The sequence below is a fragment of the Maniola jurtina genome, chromosome 17 (assembly GCF_905333055.1).
Source record: "Maniola jurtina chromosome 17, ilManJurt1.1, whole genome shotgun sequence".
NCBI lineage: Eukaryota > Metazoa > Arthropoda > Insecta > Lepidoptera > Nymphalidae > Maniola > Maniola jurtina.
The window spans coordinates 8,501,597-8,521,829 of NC_060045.1; the positions used below are offsets into that span (position 1 = coordinate 8,501,597).

The following is a 20,233-nucleotide window of genomic DNA, read 5'->3' on the forward strand; positions in this document are numbered from 1 at the left end:
ATACAAATGCACAGTGACAACTTTACTCATCATGTAAATAGAGTACTACGAGTACTACTACGAGACAATGTAAAGGATTATTTACTTAAATGATACAAAAGCTCGGAAAATAGTTGCTTCAACAGCTTTCATAGTTATTTCTAAGAAGTTGTAACGGATAAGTATTGTGAAATAGTTAAATGGTGATGGTAAAAATAATATCCGGCTGAAAACTCAGGCCATCCAGGGCGCATTTGGAACCCTCCGGGCTTTAGTTTTACTTAACACCATTACATCAATAATTATTATCTTACATATTCAACGATTTACATTCAAAAATTGTAAAACAGTACCTATTTTGAATAAATGGCTGTAACTTTGACTTGGTAGGAAGATACAACCTATCAGTGATGCCTGAGTAATCCGGAAAGCGGTAACCCCATAAAAATCACCGTAATTCCCTACCACAAAATTGTACTCGGAGAAATTCGATCCGCTACAGTTTCCGCATGTTATTGTACACAGATCATAAATACCAGCCGGAACACATACATCATCGGAAGTTTTAAGGCTCTATTCTATATCTCGTACATACTGACCAGTGACAATAAAACTCTCAGAGTAAGAGGTACGCGTCATTTTGCTGATCCTAGTGTTCGCGCGACTAGCTGAGAGCGAGCACGCGCTTGCCCCACGATTACCGATAAATTAAAAAAAAAAGCCCGCCAAATTTTGACGTGAACATTCCGAAATCGAGTTTTAAAATTTCGACACGAAACAGTTTCGTTCAGTATTTTGTTACCTGTGGACATTTAAATTTCGAAGGAAAATAAACAGTTTTTTAACGATTACGTGAAGGCGTAAACGAGGACAATAAAGGTAAAATATTATGAGAGTACAATTTATTTAATGCACATGTTGAGTACACAGTTGCTGTTTCGGATATTTCTTCACCTATGGCATTTTGCTGTAAGGTTTATTTTCTATGGAAACAGACATGCAATGGTACAAAATGTGAAAAAGGTTTTGTGTGATGTAAAATAATAAACTTGGTGTCTTAAATTCAATATTGATTTACTTACAACCGTACTGTTAAGCAACCTTAAAAGTCGACTACAGTCTCGTATGGTGTACCTACCTATACTCGTAGATACCTAACCCTTATGAGTTAATTTTTAATTAGCTGCCCCTTTTAGCAAAGGCACAATATCATACAGTCTGAAGCTCTTTCTCGAAAGGTGATTCTCGGGGATGGTCATTGGCTACTTTTTATCCCGGAAAATCGATATGTTCCCACAGGATTTTTTTTTTAAACTAAACCCTCGTGGACGAAGTCGTGGGCATGATCTAGTACTTAAATAAAAAGCCATTTCTTGTATATAAGTTTGGAATCCGTTAATGTAGACTTTTAGAGGTAATGTTGAAATAAATAAACAAACAAGCGTTTGAATGCCCGCCGCGGCAGATACCTAAGTCATTGGCAAAATCTGATTGGATCGATGCCGATGTGAGGTTTGCGTAAATACCTACCTGTGTCATCTGACCAAGGCTGTTCTAATTGACTACCTCCACCGTTTAAAGTTAAAAGCTATGTGATGAAATTTTTAAAGTAACAGTTTAATAACGTAACATCTTGTATTCAGAAGTTTTTACCCGACTGCGGCAAACTCAAAAGGAAGGGTTATGATTTTAGCTTTGTAAAGCATGTATGTATGTACCTTCCTATGTATGTGGGTATGTATGTTTGTATCCAGATTCTGTGTGTTCCACCGTAGCGCCTAAACTACTAGGCTAGGCTTTTGATGAATGAGGTGTTAATCGATTCGTTGTAAGGGTCCGGGTGACATAGGCTTATACGAAAAAAATTGACCAAACGGATATTACATTAAAAAAAGTGGGGGTCTTCAAAAAAATTTTTTTACTATTGTATCGCGTGGCATCTTAAATGAAAGAGAAGAAAATTCTGAGTTCATAAATATAAATGTACTACAACATTAAAATATACCAAGTGACAGAAAAATAATTTTACTATAATATTACAGCGTTTATTATGACGATCGCAGTCGGGTTTTAGTTTCAACTTTATCTTGTTTTGATTAATTTTCAATATTACATATCAAAAGCACTGATAGCCTAAACGAGCCGTGGTAGCCTAGTGATTAAGACGTTGTTCTGCTATTCGGAATGACGGGGGTTCGATCCCGGGCAAGCACCTCTAACTTTACGAAGTTATATGCGTTTTTAGTGTTCCGTACCTCAAAAGGAAAAACGGAACCCTTATAGGATCACTTTTTTCTCTGTCTGTCTGTCAAGAAACCTATAGGGTACTTCCCGTTGACCTAGAATCATGAAAGGCTGGTAGGTAGGTCTTATAGCATAAGTACAGGAATAAATCTGAAAACCCCGAATTTGTGGTTACATCATTAAAAAAAATATTAAAATGCGTTTTAATTTTCAAAGTAAGATAACTATACCAAGTGGGGTATCATATGAAAGGGCTTTACCTGTAAATTCTAAAACAGATTTTTATTTATTTTTATGCATAATAGTTTTTGATTTATCGTGCAAAATGTTGGAAAAAATACCTGAGTATGGAACCCTTAGTGCGCGAGTCTGACTCGCACTTGGCCGGTTTTTTTAATGATGAGGGAAAACATTGTGGGATACCCGCATGCCTCCATAATGTTTTCAAAGGAGTGTGAAGTCTGCCAATCCATACCTGGCCAGCGTAATGGACTATGACCAAATTCTTCTTATTATGACACAAGAGACCCGTTCTCAGTAGTGAGCCGGCACGTGATGGATTGATGATAATGAAGGATAACTTATCTCTACTGGAGATATTTCTCCCAGCCATCCTAAGTGCAATTTCTAAAGAAAAAATATTTTTTCATTTCATTCCATTCAATTTATTCATCTGATTTTTTTACGTTTGGTTTGGCGATCGTTAATCATAATATGAGAAGAGGCGAAAAGCAAAATATATGTAAAATTAAAATAATTATGTAAATATATACAAAAATATTATATTTTGTTCCATGGAACAAAAGATTTCGAAATACATAATATTTCTTTAACTTAAGTAATTGATAGCCACAGAATATTGGCATTTAAATGCAAAGTGTTGCGAAACAATATACTTAATAGTGGTGTGTTAAAACCGTAAAAGTAATATAACCGTTCAAACCTGATTTTATTTGCTGATTTTTTTTATTATTTGAATCATCATCATCATCATCATTATCAAACGATAGACATCTCATGTAGGGACTTCTACACACTACAGTCTTGCGTGTATAACCTTAAGAAAACTGGCCGGCAATCACCCACGTGAATTTATTGAACCTACAGCATTTTTGAAGTTTTTTTGAATGAGAAAGTTGAAATATATACATAGATACATTGTTCATGACCTTAGACTAATTAATGGTTAAGGTCTGTGGCGGTAATTTAAATTAAACCACGAAAAGTAACAGGTCATAATGTGTCACCGCATACCTGTCTTAAGTCAGGTTTACACTCGTTAGCTGTTGATGTAATCGGCAATAACCTCGTTTAATAATAAAGTTATACCTAATAAAACAAGCTCGGTCCAGTGAGTTTGTGGATTATATGAAGCTACAAACTTAATTTGTTACAATCCACCAAAACAGACAAATCTCTATACAACGTGCAATATGCAAAATGTACCGCCCACCCTTCAACTACTAAAGAAGTAGGAAAAGCAAGCTAAACCACCAACACACAACACCACACATACGAGTATGTATCTTCTAGGACACAGCGTAAGTTTTACGCCGATAACGATGCATCGTCAGCAGATGTAGACTCCACATTAGATTTAGATTTGCCTTTTCACGAGTTTAAGAATATAATAGAAGTGTGTGTGCTCGTAAAAAAAACATATCACTTAATTATACAATCGAAGAAGAAGAAGGGAGATTGATTAGTGCGGGGCAAAGTCATACAACGCCATCTTTTATGACTTGAGGTGCCTACAACGAAAATCTATAACACTTTTTTGGATGGATTTAAATGAAACTTAAGCATAGTAATATCTTAGAAGCTTATGCATGTGATCTAGGAACACCTAATATACCCCCTTAGGGATTGAATTTAAAAAACCTTCCTTAACTGATGCCTGCATCTTAATAGCTATTTGCGTGCCTAATTTCAGCCCGATCTGATGAGTAGTTTGAGTTGTGAGTTGATAGATCAGCCAGTCAGTCAAACAGTCAGGTCAGTCAGTCACCTTTTGCTTTAATAAAGGTGTTTAGATTAATGTTGTAGTTCCTTGTATATCATCACATTCCGCAAAGCAGAGCCTGCTTCTATCCTACATACATTATGTCATTTACCTTTTTTGGTAAGCAGACCAGAGACATATTATTATTATAGTTGCGTAACATCAATTTTCAATGTAAAATTTAAGAGTTCACCTTGACCTTAAACTAATGGTTACTAATTTATGTGAGACGAAAGTAACGTGTCATATTGTGTCATCTTTGTCAGATACACAGCTCTGTTTCGGTTAGGTGTGATCGCCAGTCGCCAATTTTAACAACACCACAAGAGTTAGATATACAAGTGTAAATTAAAAATTTATAACACCCCCGACGATCCAAAGTATTTGAGTTTTCCAAAACATCATTTTCAAATAAATAATTATGTATTTAGGCAACGTCCATCTTGACAGCTTGACATTTGTCAATTGACATAATATTAAGAACCTAACGGTTATCTAACCTTCTTTTCTACAAGAAAACTAGAAAAGAGCTGATAACTCTTAAACGGCTGAACCAATTTTTTTGGATTATAGCTAAGAACACTCTCGATCAAGCCACCTTTCACACAAAAAAAACTAAATTAAAATCGGTTCATTCGTTTAGGCGCTACGATGCCACAGACAGATACACAGATACACAGATACACAGATACACAGATACACCGATACACAGATACACAGATACACAGACACACAGATACACACGTCAAACTTATAACACCCCTCTTTTTGGGTCGGGGGTTAAAAATATTATTATGAATATTACTAATACTATACGTGTGAATTTTTAATCACCGAATGATTAATTAAACTTATAAATTATTTACTTTTATGAATAAGTAGTGCTTACTTAGTTACATAATTTAGATAAGTAAGTAATTTTTATTCCTACTTAGTACTCAGGTATAATAATTATTGTTTGCCAATTATTTATTATATCCGGTAATAATGGCAAATATTTTTAAGAAAGTGCCACAAACCTATCCCACTCGTATGTATGTAGAATCTATGCTAAGAAGATGGAAAAAAATAACAATACTTTCCTATCGAAAAGCGAAGATTCACTTAAGATTTACTTAGGTACCTAGATCAAGAGTTAAATAAGTACCTAGGTACCTAAGAACCAACCATATTATGTATAGTTATTATGGGTGTAGTGTCTTGGATGCAATGTCTAAAACTTACATCACAACTTTTAAAAGTTATGAAATCTAGCAGCCCATAATTTATTACAGATTTCACATTTAGACTAGTTCAAGACATTAGCTTTGCATCTGTGTCAAAGTTAAACAGCCTTATTAGAACGTCTTCAAAATACCACGTCGCTATTAAAAACCTGTTACAATCCATACAAAGTGTGCGTAAGTGTGTCTGTCTGTCTGCTAGTTTTTCACGGCCCAACAATGTTAATGGCCTTAACTTGTATGCCGAGGACGGATAAGGCTACTTTTTATTTCGGAAAACCAAAGAGTTCCCACGGAATTCTTAAAAACCCATCCGCTTGACCGATTTATATGTATATGAAGGAAGCTTGTATCGTGGAAATTGGCATACCTTGAAAAATCAAAGAGTTTCCGCAAGATTTAAAAAAAAATGCACTGAATCCACGCGGATGAAGTCGCGGTATCGTCTGGTTTCCATATAAACAAAAAATCAATCTCAGTCATCAATAAAATGTTGCGTTACCTGATTGATGTAATGAGGTCGACGCATGGGACTTTATCTGAACTGAACTCAGATATAAGTTGTATCGTATTTAATGGTTTTACACATGACGACATTTTCATCACGCGTTTTCCGAAAGCACGTCGACTTAGCTGCAAACACTATTATCAATGTATGAGATACAGGCTGCTGATAACAGAAAGAGGCACGGTCTTCAAAATACTAAGTCGTCGCCTTACCACGTAAAACATGTTACGATTTCCATATAAACAAAAAACCAGCCAAGCGCAAGTCAGACTCGCGCACCGAGGGCTCCGTACTCGGGTGGATTTCCGACATTTAGTACGATAAATTAAAAACTTTTATGCATAAAAATAAATAAAAATCTGTTTTAGAATGTACAGGTAAAGCCCTTTCACAATATGATACCCCACTTGGTATAGTTATCTTACTTTGAAAATTGAAACACATTTTTTTTAATGATGTTAACACAAATTCGCAGTTTTCAGATTTATTCCTGTGCTTGTGTTATAAGACCTACCTACCTGTCAAATTTCATGATTCTAGGTCAACGGGAAGTATATAAGTTTTCTTGACAGACACGACGGACGGACGGACGGACGGACAGACAGACAGACAGACCTGTTGACCAGACATGTTGGAAAAAATACCCGAGTACGGAACCCTCAGTGCGCGAGTCTGACTCGCACTTGGCCGGTTTTTTTCATCGCGTATTTTTTGAACGTAAGTCGATTGCGCTGTAAATGGCATTGCCAATGTATGAGATACAGCCCGTTGACAATAGACATACGAACAGACAGCGGAAGCTTAGTAATAGCCTCAATAGCTCAACGGTTATAGGAGCGGACGAAATCCGAAAGCTCGGCGGTTCAAACCCCGCCCGTTGCACAAAATGTGAATGATTATATGCTGATTATATTAGTAAAGTCTCGTCACAAAAAATACTGATTCGAAAGCACAGTAATTATCTAATCTAATCTTTTATACAATCCCGAGCAAGTTAAGTATAATTGTTACGCTGTGTAAATGTGTATTTTTTAACTATTAGACTATGGGTAACACGCAGCACTAAGCATCTGTGTGGCAAAAAGCTCTCTCTTTACTATTTCTATAACTAATCTTCTGAATTCTGTGATTTTAACAAAATTATTTGTTAGTAATAAATCATTCAAACGCTTACCTACTTATTTTAACGCCTAGTATATGATTAATAACAAAATTGATGAAGGGGCGTACATTAGTGTAGTATAATTATTATTTCAAGTTATAAAATATAATATTTATTGCTTCAATTAGAAGGGTGCAATTTAGCATAACAAATAGACAATTTTAGTAAATTTAAATTACCTTCATTATAATCTATCACCTACCTGTTCTGTCTCTATGTTGTTGTGTTCTGTTTTGAATGCAGAAATATAGGTTTGTAAAAAATTAGGTATATTTATAGGCTCGAAATTCTAGGTTGTTAATTGTATTATAAATCTATGATAAAACTGCACTAGATTTCAAATATTATCTAAAAACTAATAAGTATAGATATTTTTAACATTATGACCGTTAGAAGTTAGAACCAAATAAATAAATGTCTGTTTTTTAATGGCGTGGACCATTGAAAAGGAACCCACGCCCCACCCCTTTCTGTAATCTGTGGTGTGGATTCTAGTTTCCTTGTTCAGGTGCCATCAAACCAGCATGTAACTGAAGTTTTCAAAAATAAATGTTAAATTTAAAATATTTCCTTTCATTCCAATTAAACAACAACTTTATAAGTGCTTTAAGGCTATCGTTGTCAACGATCCCCCGTCGATTTCCTACGTATGATATTATTGTTCTTATCTCTATCTGCCCTGGTTCGTGCATTCTCGGTTCCTAGATCGGTACATTTGTGATAACCAATTGAAATTGCTGTGATTGGCTGAATTTACCATGTTCTTGCTGCGACAGTGAGTTTTAGCCACTAGCGGAACAATGTTAGCCGGTCAGAAATGATTGCAATTAGTCAACCTGTTTGACGTCCGTGTTCTGTTTTCGATTACAAAAAAGAAAAAATTGTTGTTGCAATCATCAATTTTAGCAAATAGTGAAAGAGAGTCGGCCAATCAGAGGTCACAACTACCGTCACACTTTCTGTCACACTATGGCAGTAGGCATACCGAGTAATGAAAACAATTTTTAAATTCTGTCTAGGAAGTAGTAGGGTTGCCACCTGCCTCTTTTTGATTTACAGGCTACCACCATCAAAAATACGGGGTTTAGATTTGAAGAAATTTGAAAATTTGAAGTATTTAAAGAAATAGGCGGTGGTTCTCTCTGAAATGCATGGAAAGCCTATTTAGATATTTTAGTTTATTTGTAAGTTTTGTATTTTTTCTCCGTATGTTGCCGTATCTTGATTAGTGAACTGTGTTTGCAATGTGGTTTTAAATAAAAGATTTATTTATTTAAATAGCTTTTAAAAACTCTTAAGTTTTGTAAAGCAAAATGTTATACATTTCATGCATACAATCTTTTCATTTTAACTTAAAATTACATTTAATTTGTAATTCCACCTTCACAGTATCAATACTATGGCCGTAGCCAGGAATCGATTGCGGGAGAGGTTTTATCAGGGCCGGAACTGAATCCTGTCATGAGGAAAAAAACATTCGCTCAACTTTATGGGCTAATTACCTGGTTAGTGAAATTTCACCTTTCAATTTGTCAGTGAGATAAAATACAACAATAAAAAAGCGCGAGCGCAGTGAGCGTAAGTGTTTTTGGTTCAATACAGAAAAAATTAAAGTGAAAGGGAAACGAGTTTAGCCATAGCAAGATTATATTTTTAAAGCTTCCTATCCATACTAATATTACGAATACGACAGTATATCTATTTGCCTATCTACCCTTTCACGGCCCATCTTCTTTACCAAAATTTTGGTACTTACTATTCAGAGGTAACTTGCATCCCAGACATTTTTTTTAGGCGGCTTTTTAGCCCGGAAAATCCCCCACGGAATTTTTTAAAATCTAAATTCATGCAAACGAAATTGCGGAGTTTACACCAAGTAATACAAATTCAAAGCGCGAGTGAAGTGAGCGCGAAAGGTTTGATATATTTCCAAAAAAAATTGGTAAGCAAATGCAAGAAATAGTGTAAGTATTATTTTAGGCTTAGGTTTTTGACGGATTCCCAGGCGCAGTCGCCATTTCTAAATTTCTGGTCTGATGGGAGGCTTCGGTCATGGCTAGTTATATGGTTACTATGGCCCTAACGGCCAAGAAATTAGACTGCATCATCACTTACCACTAGAAAAGATTAAAGTCACGGGCTAACTTGTATAAAAAAAGGCTTACATCCTCAAACCAAGCCCCGCTGCCTTGGCTACGACCATGATCAATATCGAGTGGGTTTCGGCTACGCATTGCCGCAAAAGGAAAATATTCTTTCTACTGGACATAACGTCAGTGTTTGATTTCGCCAGCCAGGTTTCTGTATCCCGAAATACGGGGTAACCAGTAAAATACGGGGCCTCTGGCAACCCTATTCGGAAAACACTGTCACATTCAAGTTAATGTCAAATATTTTGTTTTCAATTACAGAAAGCTGCATCAATCATTATTACAATATTTTCTTTGTTGTGATTGGCTGAATTTTTGAGTTTGAGCCAATAAACAGACTGTTTGCCAATTAAACGTCATAACAATATAAATGCCAGAAAGTTTAACCAAATAAAACAAACTTAATGAGAACCTAGTGAGAATGCAAACGGCACACAATTTATAATACATATTATGTTAGTCGTATATAATAGATATTATAGTAGTCGTTCACTTTGGTAATAGTCAGATTGTCATCAGTAAAATTGATATTGGTTGATGTATCGTAAATTATTGTTTCGGTGACAAATATTTTTATTATCTATTTATCTTTGAACAGAATGGAATAGAATGAAATGGAATGGAATACAATGATAAATTTTTATTCCTGTAAACTTTTAGGTAAACTTCAAAGTGTTTTTGGATGGTCAGACAAATTTACCACTGGTTCGGAATGCCGTTCCTACGTTTTCTAGGGTTTCGTACCTCAAAATGAAAAACGGAACTCTTATAGGATCACTTTGTTGTCTATCTGTCTGTCTGTCGTGTGTGTCAAGAAAACCTCTAGGGTACCCGTTGACTCAAAACCATGAAATTTGGCAGGTAACCTAACTGCGTAATTTTGGGTAGTTTTTTTAATCGATAAAGAAAGTTTGCGACATTGTTCAATAAAAAATTTGGATTCCAACTCCTCAATCCTGATGTTGCAGGGGACCTGACTACTAAAGCTAATGGGATTTAAAAAGTGTCGATTATTAATTGATATTGAAGGTATAGGATGCTGTAAGAAATTGCATTCCTAAATCCTGGTGATCCCTCGGGATTTGAAAAGGATCATCCGTTTAAATATTCTTACGTGATACAGAAACAAGTTGCATCCCGGGGACGGGCTATTACGGAGAGGCAACTTTTGTTCTGGGAAATGAAAGGATCGGGATTTTTAAAAACCTAAATCCACGCGAGCGAAGCTGTGGGCATTAGCTAGTTGTAAATATATTTAAAAGCTACTATAAGATAATAGATAAGGTACTTATTTCCTTATATTTTTATTGTATGGCAGCGCGCGGTTTTAAATTATAAATTGCACGTCCTGTCCTTTTCTGTAATACATTTTTTTTTCAATATCTACCGCTTTATCTCATAGCAAGAGTCCGTAAGACATAATACAGTGAAAATAGGCAAAATATACAATTTTTGCAGTTTCCACGTCAGTACCTGTCGAATTTTTCTAACAGTGTAAGCAGCAGAGCTGAGTTTACCATCAAGTGTTGATATGTGGGTGTTCCATAGAAGCTTTGCATCTAACATTATACCGAGAAACACGGGGTTCTCCTTTATTTTCAACATATGATTATTTATCAATGAAATTATGTCATTTAAGGTCCTGGTATTGGGCAGTGTGAATTCAACACACTTAGATTTCTTTGCATTTGGAAGTAAATTGTTAGCAATAAATCAGAGAGTGACCTGTGATATGGCATTACATATAGTATACATTGTCAAAAATTATAATATTAAAGCTGTGCGTATTGCGTGAGGAATAGGTTGCAAGAGAGTTGCAACTTGCAGGGTTTGATGCATGCGCTATTGCCAGCAAACATGAGACATATTTTTATCTACAGGCAACGTCTGAGTAGGTAACGCATACGTCTAACGCAAGTTGAAATGTACCAGTGTATTTAGTTAGACCTATCGACAAGTTTGGAGTTGGGTGCAGTCTAAATGTGGCCCGTGTGTTTAGACTGTCAGTTTCTGTCAGTTTCACGTGTCGTCCCCCGCACTTCACCACCCCGCTTGCACAAATCGAGACAGCACGAAATTTTCAAGATTTCTGGGTGTAATTTCTGGTTTTCGTAGTTCCCACACAATTATAACAATATAAAATATATAACGATAATTTTTTTACTACATAATATTCATTAAATTTTCTAGGTCTGTGGTTTTTCCAAATTTCATTAAATTGCTCCATTGTCTAGAAAAACGAGCACAAAGTTGGGCCTTTTTTTAAAGAAAAATACAAATCTTTGAGCCCCTGTAATTTTAAAACTACATATTATTAGAAAAATCTAAAACACCACAGACACAGATATTAGTTTCTAGACTATGTCTGCAAAATTTCATGGACTTTGGTTGCTTAATATTCAAATGAAATGGGAACTACGATTGTATGGAGTAAGTGATGGAGAGAGTCCTGTTAAGCCATAAAATTCCGGAAAAACGTGCGTGGGTGAAAACTCGTCGGTTGCGATCGCAATAAAAATATTTGACATAGGAATACCAACCGGGCCTACATTTTATTATCGTAAAATTATTGCTATATAAGTTTGCGTTTTTTTTTAATTGCAATAAAAAATCGCGGCATTCGCATTCACGGTCATTGCTACATTCCAATAAGTTCCAATGTAAAGCTAGCGACTGACCTGTGTTATTCGAATGTAATGTAAACACTAAACATGTTACAATGCGAGCATAATATGTTTAATCAGTAGTTACAGCGATGGTAGCTGCTTACCGCGAGCTCCGGACGTTCGCAGCGAGCTTCGCGTTGCATTTTTAGCAAAAGCCGTAGCGTGAAAAGTTTCTTGCGAACGTTATTTTACGATAATATTAAGGTTAGTTGGTGCCTTTACAAGTACAAGCTTGGTCCACACAAATATCATTTTGTTGTTGCAAAGGAATCATGATTCCTAGTTAGGGCATAAAATGTGTGGTATGTACAATGTTTTTTTTTTTTTTCCATACAAATAAGACAAAAAAATTTACAAAAATAACATCAGTATGGTTGTCAATTACAGGTGTATAGGTACTTTATAATAAAACTAATCTAACACTAACCTAAAGTACAAATTCTTAATATATGTATACAGGGTGGTCAAAAAGTCGTGGATCAAACGCAATAGGGAGATAGAGGAGGACATTTCCAGCAAAAAATATTTCTACAGCATGGCCTTATTTAAATTGCCCTAAGAGTTATGAATATTTTTGAGATTTTTAACAAAATACCAGATTCTCTTACAATTAGACTAATTTAAAAAAAAATGAGATAAAAAATAATAAAACAAACGATGCTGTGTCATTACTAGATAATGTATCAGCACTACAAACCTTCTATTGAGGCTCTGGGTGCCAAATTACAAGAGCAATTAATTTTTTTCCAAAACTTTTAAAGCGTTACCAAAAATTTAATGTCACTTTAAAAGCGCACTGTGAAAAAAAAATGTACTACGGAAAAGTGACCCTGCATCAGAAAAACTTGCTGATTTAATGCCAATTTAAATGAGGTATAACACATTACTCTTTGTTTCGTAATTCTGGTATTATAATTGTTTTTTCATATCAAGGTGCAAATTTCAGTAGATTAGTTTAATTCAAAATAATTTTGAAGATTATCATGCTGCTAGTTAAACTGCTAGTTTTTTGTACGTTGGAATGCTAGAAACATCACTGTGCTTGTCACACTTAAAATTTGTGAAAAGAACAGAAACTGTTCACTACCACCACGTGCCAGAACTACCCAGAACGCCCTCTTTTCTAGGAAACAAAAGGATAAAAAAACTATGCCTCTCTTTCACATCCTTCCTTATTTCAACAATGCAAATAGAAATGATGATTAGTGTGAACGAGAGGCATAGTTTCTTTATCCTTTTGTTTCCTAGAAAAGATGAACTACTTGCAAGACGGGCGTTCTGGGTAGTTCTGGGTGGTTCTGGCACGAGGTGGTAGTGAAGAGTTTCTATTCTTTTCACAAATTTTAAGTGTGACAAGCACAGTGATGTTTCTAGCATTCCAACGTACAAAAAACTAGCAGTTTAACTAGCAGCATGATAATCTTCAAAATTATTTTGAATTAAACTAATCTACTGAAATTTGCACCTTGATATGAAAAAACAATTATAATACCAGAATTACGAAACAAAGAGTAATGTGTTATACCTCATTTAAATTGGCATTAAATCAGCAAGTTTTTCTGATGCAGGGTCACTTTTCCGTAGTACATTTTTTTTTCACAGTGCGCTTTTAAAGTGACATTAAATTTTTGGTAACGCTTTAAAAGTTTTGGAAAAAAATTAATTGCTCTTGTAATTTGGCACCCAGAGCCTCAATAGAAGGTTTGTAGTGCTGATACATTATCTAGTAATGACACAGCATCGTTTGTTTTATTATTTTTTATCTCATTTTTTTTAAATTAGTCTAATTGTAAGAGAATCTGGTATTTTGTTAAAAATCTCAAAAATATTCATAACTCTTAGGGCAATTTAAATAAGGCCATGCTGTAGAAATATTTTTTGCTGGAAATGTCCTCCTCTATCTCCCTATTGCGTTTGATCCACGACTTTTTGACCACCCTGTATATTTTTAAAACAATGGAAAGTTAAACTAAAAAAAAACACAAAAATATCCACTATCAATGATCACTAATTAAAACTATTCTCTTTTTAAATTTGTTTAATTTGTCGTGAAAAATGTCCACATCACTAGCGCCTGACACACATACGTCATTATAGCATTTAAGAGGGCTCTCTCCGTCACTCGTTTCCACTCGTTTCATACAATCGTAGTTCCAATTTCATTTGAATATTAAGCAACCTAAGTCCATGAAATTTTGCAGACATATTCTAGAAACTAATATCTGTGTCCGTGGTTTCCCAGATTTCTGTTAAAATATTCGGTTTCAAAGTTACGCGGTCTTAAAATTTTCATACAAATCTTGGAGCCCCTGTAATTTTAAAACTGCATATTTTTAGAAAAATCTAAAACACCACAGATACAGATATTAGTTTCTAGAATATGTCTGCAAAATTTCATGGACTTTGCTTGCTTAATATTCAAATGAAATTGGAACTACGATTGTATGAAACGAGTGGAAACGAGTGACGGAGAGAGCCCTGTTAAGCATGCGAGGAACGGGTGAGTAGCTACACGACAAGGTCCGATTATATGAAACATGAAAGAGACGAATGTTAACATACATATGTCCTTACTTCTATGTAGGTAGACGTATAGCATTGGGCCTTCGTGATGGACATAGAGTAGGTGCACCAGAATAAAATAAATGTGGCCAAAGCCTTACTACTGCTCGAGATGTGGTGACAAGGTCGTTAATCATACCAAATACTTGGTACTTGGTTGCTACCAAAAAATTTTTTTAAATGTATTATTGTTTGTTTTAATAGCAGTTTTTTTTCAACGCAAATACCTATCAAAGGCATTGGACTTTGTTTCATTTTTTTTTACAACGACATAATAATATTATCACCGCCCTTTGATTAGAAACATTAAAATACTATCATTTGTATAGAGCTACTTTTACTGAAGGTCTAATCTAGAGAAAGAGTCGTATACTTATCACGCCTCTTTTTCCCGTTACGTAAGAATTCCATTGGCACAAACCATGTATGAAAGGTAATGGATAATAATAGAGAATTCATTAAATATCAGTCTATCAGTAATTATATTATATTACAAGTAGGTAAGTATGTACTTGATTAAAAAAATATTACTAAATAGAATTGACAGACTGATCGCTATTGTATCTTATAATTAATTTGGTCATTGACTTCTTCCAGTAGCTTTTTGCTTTGATCAGGAACAAACAATAATTACTGAGCGCAAAAACTGTGGAGATTGCAAGCGGTTATTATTAGAGCGATCACGTACATCCTGCCCCTAAGCGCGAAAGTTATCATTGTCACAATGCTACAATCTCAATAATTTTTGTGATATTTGTATTTGTATTTATTTATTCTTCGTTTCAGACTTATAAAAGCACTTACGAAAGTCAAGATCAGTACAATACACTGAAAAAATACGTCTAACAAATATGTAGGATCTAAATAATAATATCAAAATGTAACAAATAACAATAGTAACAATAGTAAACCAAATTTCTAATATTACGGGTACACAAGTAGGTACATAATTTTAAGCCTAGCTCGTTGAATAGCTTGTGCAGGGCTACATTTTCCATGCGTTTTTATCATCTATATAATTATTAATCTTATAATAACTTTTTTAATTAAAAATATTCTTGCTGCAGTTTGCTGCAACAGCTACATTTTAGGCTAAAATGCAAGCTGTTAGCTAATAGTGAGAGTGTCATTCAATCATAAGGATTGCGATCGTCACTGACTAGATTAATATGACACTACTAGCTGACGCCTGTGACTTCGTCCGCGTGGATTTAGGTTTTCGAAATCCCGTGGGAACTCTTTGGTTTTCCGGGATAAATTCCGAATTTCAGCCAAATCCGTCCAGTAGTTTTTGCGTGAAGGAGTAACAAACATACACACACAAACACACACACACACACACACACATACAAACTTTCGCCTTTATAATATTAGTGTGATAATATTCTAACAGGTATTCAAGTCTAACAGCGATCTTGATCGCCGAAAAAATCAGAAATGGACTTACTCTAACTTACTTGCGAGTCGAATGTTTGAATGTTAGAAAAAACACCGAGCCACAAACGTTTGCTACTGGTATCTTAACCATAATATACGAGAATTATGCTGAAAAATAATGGAATTAGTTCAGTTGTTTATGATGTCCTACCAATAACAAACAAAACAAAACCAAAATAAAAAACATAGTCAACTGCTAAATCACAATTACTTAAAACATACTAGACGCTATATAAACAGTTCTATTATAGTTTAATGTTAAAAATGTGAATAACAATTAAACACGGAGTTTGGGGAAATACGTGCAAAAACGTGTATCTAACAAAAGTTTTTTGAATTAACTAGTTATTATGTAAATCTTCAATTACTTATGCCTGTTTGGTTCAACTACTTATTTTGCTTATATTACACGTGGAATTTATTTGCATAGTTGGGTAGGTTCTACCAATAGTTCATATTATTTTCATCATTCTCAACAAGTGTAAATTGAAAATTTATAACACCCCCGACAAGTGATGGCTACAGTAACTAGAAAAGAGCTGATAACTTTCAAACAGCTGAATTGATTTTCTTGGATTATAGCTAAGAACACTCTCGATCAAGCCACCTTTCAAACAAAAAAAAAAACTAAATTAAAATCGGTTCATTAGTTTAGGAGCTACGATGCCACAGACAGATACACAGATACACACGTCAAACTTATAACACTTTTTTTTTTGGGCCGGGGGTTAAAAGGGCTTTGGCGAGAGTCTGTGCTGCTATGCTGGCCAAGTGCGGATTGCTAATATGTACGTAATTATATTATTATACTCGTATTTACAACGCGACATAATGTCTTAGCAGAAAGTAAATACAATTACATCAGCTGACAACCTTCAGATAGATCACGGCATGTAAGTGCGTAGTAATACTTGTACCTACTTGCAGTGTGTGCAGGGCGTGTTGAGAGTGATGACATATGCATTCGAAACATGGTCGCTAACTATGGGCCTCGAATGCTCGGAGACACTCAGAGGGCGATGGAGAGATGGCTTGGAGTCTATCTACGTGGTCAAATCAGAAATAGGGTGATCCGTAGGAGAACCAGAGTAACCGAAATAGCTCAACGGCTTGCTAAGCCGATGTGGCAATAAGCAAGACACATAGTTTGAAAAACTGATGGACGTTGGGGTCCGAAGCGTAGCGTGCAAGAAAAAAGCGTTCAAAGACCCCCAACGTCAGGTGGTCTGTGCCCCCAACAAAGACATAGTGAAGGACATCAAACGAGTCGCAGGGAGCCGCTGGATTCAGGCGGCGCAAGACCATGTTGTGTGAAAGCACCTTCATGAAACCTATGTTCAACAGTGGGCGTCTATCAGTTGATAATGATGACTTGTAGTAAGCTTCAGAATAGCGCGTTTTGTAGTCTTACTTCAATTTTGTTACAGTGCTCACGTAAACTATGGTCCAGGCCTAATTGATATAACATTTCTTCTCCAGAACTTTACCAATTTACAGCTTGAAAAAAATTAATTTAGGACATTTAAATAATCTCGTGTAATAAGCTAATGCTTATCACACGAGATTATTTAAATGTCCTAAATTAATTTTTTTCAAGCTGTAAATAATAAATTAAATTAGCGAGCTTTAAGCTATTGATGCTAAAGATGATTGATATTTTATGCTGTTTATTTAGCCACAGATTTAGCTTAGCAAAAAATAATATAGACAGGTATTCAGAGCACTCCATACTTACCACATATAGGTACTAATTACTGAACCCCATTGTTCTCTCTATTAATTACTACATCACATAGGCCTCTACAATCTACGTAGGTACTCCTATTTGACACAGTATAATATTTTCTTTCGACGGAATGTAAATCTGTGATTTTCGTTTGGCATAGATATTTACATTTTGTTATAAAACGTATCAGACAATAGTATTTTTTTTTTTAATTTTAACGATTATTATTAGCCATGCTAATCATGAGACCAATAACTCCCCTTTCCCCTCCAATTAAGCGTAAAGCTTGTGTCAGGAGTGGGTACGACAATAGTGGAGTGGGTGGATTTATTCTGAACGAATACTTGCTGATGTCCGAGACTTCGTTTGTGTAATGTGGAAAATCCCAAGTTTTCAAGTGACCCTTTTAAACTTAAATTTTTTGAAAATACATATAACTGATCAAAATCACATAACTAAAAAGATTATCTCCTGAACTAGCAGAACGGGTTTCTACCACACCTTTTAAAACCAAACAAAATGACATCAAAAATGAAAATTTTAAAAAAATACATAGCGGATTTGCATGCGCAGCGACGAAATATAATCTTGCTGCATTTTAACTTTTGTTGATCTTAACCGAAAATTTATGTATCCCAAGCTTGCCAATCTCTTTTGAGTAGGTAATTTATACTTATGCTTTGACATGCTCCGTCGTGAGCCTGATGCTCTTCAGCGATAGCTGCAGACGTGCAAGGACGACACGAATCTTGCCTAAAATTATATTATATGCCAAATAGGGTGTTTAGGTATGTGTGGGTGTATAAATATTGTTCTAGTCAGGATTAGTTGGTATATTCTCGCATAAAAATTATTAAATTAAGTAATTAAGACATATCCGACATATCCGATAATATTAGAAGGCGTGACCAAAATGAGATGAATTTCATAGACTAATTACAAAATAATTGCCCTTTGACTGCGATCTCACTTGGTGTTAAGTGATGTTGCAGTCTAAGATGGAAGCGGGCTAACTTGGAAGAGGTATGGTAGTTTGAGAAGTCCTATAGGCTTCTCTCAAATCACGTAACGCTACAACACTGTTAGGTATATCTTAACATCTTAAGATATAATAATAAAGAATCTGTAACGAAATTGAACAAAGTTGATATTACGAAAAGGTCGACAAATTAATTAGCGGATTAATCGAGCTCATTGAAAGTTATCGCACAGATAAAAAATTTAGCATCCATTGTTTGCACAAGGATGCGGGTGAATTGTATGTCGTCGGAAGATTGGGTTTTCCTAATTCGGTGCCAAAAGCATCTGCAATAGACGTTCTCCGATCACGACTTGTGCCTTTAAAATATGAATGCCATTTGTTAAGGCATGTGGCAAGGATATCACGAAACTAGGGAAATCCAGCCATAAACCTTTGTTTGCTGGCTTACAAATTGGTTCACACAGCTTCAGAAGTATAATTATTTTTGGAGCACATTACGTCTATATCACACAATGAACAAAGTTTAATAAACCGTGTGTTCAAAGTCATCAAAATCATTATTTACCTTTGCAAAGGTTTATTTTAGAACTTATCATTATAAAATAGCCAAAATTTACATAAGAAAATATTATGTTGTTACAGGTAAACGTGGTGCTCGTGTCAGATAGGAAGCAGTGAAATAAAGTGGCAGTGCAGTGTGCTCTCCGTTGCAAACATGAGAAGACGCTCGCGAACCTGACTGTATTAAATAAAAATGAAAGTGCAACAGTGCATCAACATTTAAGTTGACATTTAAAGCATGTCAAGTAAACACTGAACTATGGCTCTGACGAACTTCACGGTGGCAGGGATTGCCGGCGCGACGCCCGCGCTCACAGCCACGCCACCTACTCCATTACGTGTCAATCTAGATGATCTCCTCTACTCCCCTGAAGAACATCAGGCGGAATATGCCCCGAACTACGCTGGCAACGAGCCCTTCCTACCACCCCCTGATATACAACAACCCAAAAGATCAAAAGTTAGAAAACGTGCTGGCACTGCGTATTTACCCCCACCTAATCAATTCACCCACTACCCAAGACAGGATAACTTCCCTCAAAATCCCTTTAATAGTCCACTAAATCCCCAAGTTTATCAACAGCATACAAGACTTGATTTACAACCAGAGAATCAGAGGGTTCAAGAAATTAACACACAATACGGTAATACGGGGCAATATGTTCACGATCCGACTGGGGACTATGATTATGAACAGAGGAGAAATGATAAAACTCGACCACCTTACAACCCAGGGTACGCGGATAATCCTTATGGACCAGCAACCACGCCCGGTCCGCCATCTAGTCGAAGGTTTGGTGCAGATCAAAGCCATTTAAATCGTCCTACGACATCGCCGTTGCAAAGTGTGACGCGAAAGCAAAATGAGGCTGGAACTAAGACTAGTAGTAGTGGTAGTAATACACCCCCTGATCGTCCTCGTGGCTTTACCAAAGTTGAAACAGGAAGCTCAGGCGGCAAGACACAACTACATGCAATTCTAGACTACGATGATGATTATTACGAAGATGTTCCTGGATCAGGTGAATATA

The 20,233-nt window shown here is 35.6% G+C and overlaps 1 protein-coding gene across 1 annotated transcript in view; it reads left to right on the top strand.

Annotated features, from left to right (window-relative positions):
- The first annotated feature begins 586 nt into the window (after positions 1 to 586).
- LOC123873692 (protein spaetzle 3) overlaps positions 587 to 20,233 on the top strand; it is a 54,161-nt gene continuing 34,514 nt past the window's right edge. The window contains exons 1-2 of the mRNA XM_045918673.1: positions 587 to 858; positions 19,284 to 20,224. Coding sequence (XP_045774629.1) covers positions 19,462 to 20,224 — 763 coding nt within the window. The 5' untranslated portion in view covers positions 587 to 858; positions 19,284 to 19,461. The remainder of the gene's footprint in view (positions 859 to 19,283; positions 20,225 to 20,233) is intronic.